Source organism: Mandrillus leucophaeus, unplaced genomic scaffold, assembly GCF_000951045.1.
Source record: "Mandrillus leucophaeus isolate KB7577 unplaced genomic scaffold, Mleu.le_1.0 Scaffold423, whole genome shotgun sequence".
Taxonomy (NCBI): domain Eukaryota; kingdom Metazoa; phylum Chordata; class Mammalia; order Primates; family Cercopithecidae; genus Mandrillus; species Mandrillus leucophaeus.
The window spans coordinates 532,669-535,507 of NW_012104510.1; the positions used below are offsets into that span (position 1 = coordinate 532,669).

The window sequence follows — 2,839 nt, forward strand, 5'->3', positions numbered from 1 at the left end:
GCCGCACCAGAGGCCGGAGAAGGACACGAGGCCGTGAGCCCGGTTCCTGCACACCAGGGGCCCCCCGGAGTCGGCCTGGAGTCAAAGGAGAGGTGAGGTCAGGGCCTCTGGGAGCTGCGGCAGGCACATCTCACCACCGCCCTCCCTGCCTCAGAACCCTCTGTGACTCCCTACTGCTCTCCAGGGAAAAAGTAAACTCATCTCTGCCATCCAGGCCCTGAGGACCCGGCCCCCACCCACTTCTCTGCCCACCTTCCTCCGCCAGCCTCCTCGGTGCTCCAGCCTTTGCACAGCCTGGAGGCCTGTTCCTGGCCTGTGCTGGATGCTACGTGTGTAAACATTCGAGTCTGCAGTGCTCTGGGCAGTGCACAACCTGCACAGCTATATGCGGCCGCCCTCCAGTAATGGGTCTCTCTGCCTTGCATGAGTTTCCTCCAGTCTTCTAAGGATTCCTTCAAGTCTCAGCTCAAAGGTGCTCTCCTTGGAGAGGGCTCCCCGAATACTCACCCTAAAATCCCTCATCCTACCCTCCTAACTGCCATCTGGAATCCACTCTGGACCAGAAACTATTCGGGTGGCAGTTTCACAGATGGAGAAGAAGAGGCCCAGAGAAATCAAGTGACTTTTCCAAGGTCACACACTGGGAAAGTGGACAGTCTCGTTTCTCCTGGGCTTGGGCTGCCGGGCTCCAGAGTGTGTGTCCTGAGCCAAATCGCCCTCTTGCCTGCAAAAGACCTTCCAGGCCCCGTGTCTCCCTTAGCACCAGGGGATTCGTTTATCTGACAAGATTTTAGGAGTGGGAGCTGCTTCCTCTCAATCTGTTACTTCCCTCTACTGAACACTGCTTGTGCAAATACACAAGTGTGTGGCTCTTTGTGCAGTGCACAACCTGCGCAACTGAACATGACAGCCCTGCATGACCCTTGCCAACTCCCTGCCTTTCCTGGGCCTCAACTTCTCCATCTGGTCCAATATCAATGGGACTCAGTTCCCAAGGCCCTTCCTGGCCCTGACTGTCTCTGTGGGCCTTGGTTTCCCATACAGTAAGTGGGTGGAGCGGGGAGGGGATCTTACCGAGCAGAAGCCTCGCCTGTGCCTGTCCCCACTGCGGGTGCAGAGCATCGTATGGCTCAGGTGGCCCTTCCAGGAGCTGTTGCAGACGTCCAGGTCCAGCACTCGGACCTCGGCCTCCATCAGTCCAGGCGGCAGATCCTCAAAGTCAGACACGAAGCCCCAGCCAGCGACCCGGCACCGTGTCCCGGCTGTGGGGGGCCCGGCCCGTCTCCCTGGCAGCCTCAGCAGCCCCACTGCAGGGCCCAGGACAGCAGAGCCGTTCAGCTGCAGGGAAAGCATGAGTTCAGGCCACCAGGCTCCCTCCCCACCCCTGCTCCTGCCTCAGTTTATCCATGGGACCCCTGGTTCTGCCCTTGTGAAGCGAAATCAATGGTGGCCACCATGAGGCCGGGTCAGGAGGCCCTGTTCCTTCTGCCAACATAAACCCCTACCCCGTGGGTCTCCAGTGTCACCGTCAGTTGCCCAAAGGGTCTTTCTTTTTTTCTTTTTTTTTGAGAAAGAGTCTGACTCTGTTGTCTAGGCTGGACTGTAGTGGCGTGATCTCAGCTCACTGCAACCTCCGCCTCCCGGGTTCAACCCATTCTCCTGCCTCGGCCTCCCAAGTAGCTGGGATTACAGGCGTGCACCACCACACCTGGCTAATTTTGGTATTTTAGTAGGAATGGGGTTTCACCACGTTGGCCAGGCTGGTCTCCAACTCCTGACCTCAGGTGATCCACCCGCCTCGGCCTCCCAAAGTGCTGGGATTACAGAGTGAGCCACCGTGCCCGGTCTCAAAGAGTCTTTCAAACCCCATCTCCTTCCTTGCTCTAAGCCCTCCCTTGGCTCCCCAGTGCCCTCAGGACAAAACCTCTTTGCTCACCAGCCAGGGCCTCTGAGGGCTCTCCAGCCTCAGCCTCCCCTCTGGCCGGACAGGATGAATTTACAGCCACTCCCTGGGCCTGCCACGCACCTCTGCTCACACCGGACCCCCAGCCTGGACCCTTTTCCTGTTCAGCCTCCACATCTCAGCACGGATGCCACCTGTCCCAGGAAGTCTTCCCAGATTGCCAGGCTAGGACATGAGTCTCCTCTGGGCTCCCTGCAGCCCGTCAAGGCTGGTTTATCAAGTGAAGATTGTGTGACACTCTGGGCTCTGCATGGCCCAGCACCGGGCCTCTGGCCCTGGCCCTGGCCCTGGCCCTGGCCCTGGCACCCGGCACGTGGCTGATACTCAGTTAACAGGCCTGGGAAGGATGCTTTAATCCCTGGCTCTGGTTCTCTGAAACTCGTGCATCTTGGGTATATCCCTGAGATTCCTGATGTCTCCCCCAGCCTCAGTTTCCCCATCTGTACAATGGCCTGGGTGAACCAGAGCAGGTTCCAGGCTTCAGGGTTTCACGGATGAGAAAAATTCACCCAAAAGCTTTGGCCACTGGCGCTTGCTGCCTCCTTTTATCTTATTTTTTCTCAGACGGAGTCTCGCTCTGTCGCCCGGGCTGGAGTGCAGTGGCTCGATCTTGGCTCGCTGCAAGCTCCGCCTCCCGGGCTCACATCATTCTCCTGCCTCAGCCGAGTAGCTGGGACTACAGGCGCCCGCCACCTCGCCCGGCTAATTTTTTTTGTATCTTCTGTAGAGACGGGGTTTCACCGTGTTAGCCAGGATGGTCTTGATCTCCTGACCTCGTGATCCGCCCGCCTCAGCCTCCCAAAGTGCTGGGATTACAGGCATGAGCCACTGCACCCGGCGGTGAAACCTTATTTCTACCAAAAATATAAAAATTAG

General features: G+C 58.0%; 1 protein-coding gene across 1 annotated transcript in view; it reads right to left on the minus strand.

Moving 5' to 3' along the window:
* PRSS57 (protease, serine, 57) overlaps window positions 1-2,839 on the minus strand; it is a 12,944-nt gene that overhangs the window by 4,069 nt on the left and 6,036 nt on the right. The window contains exons 3-4 of the mRNA XM_011993056.1: window positions 1,075-1,390; window positions 8-75 (exon numbers count right to left, since the gene is read on the minus strand). Of these exons, the coding sequence (XP_011848446.1) occupies window positions 8-75; window positions 1,075-1,390 (384 nt within the window). The remainder of the gene's footprint in view (window positions 1-7; window positions 76-1,074; window positions 1,391-2,839) is intronic.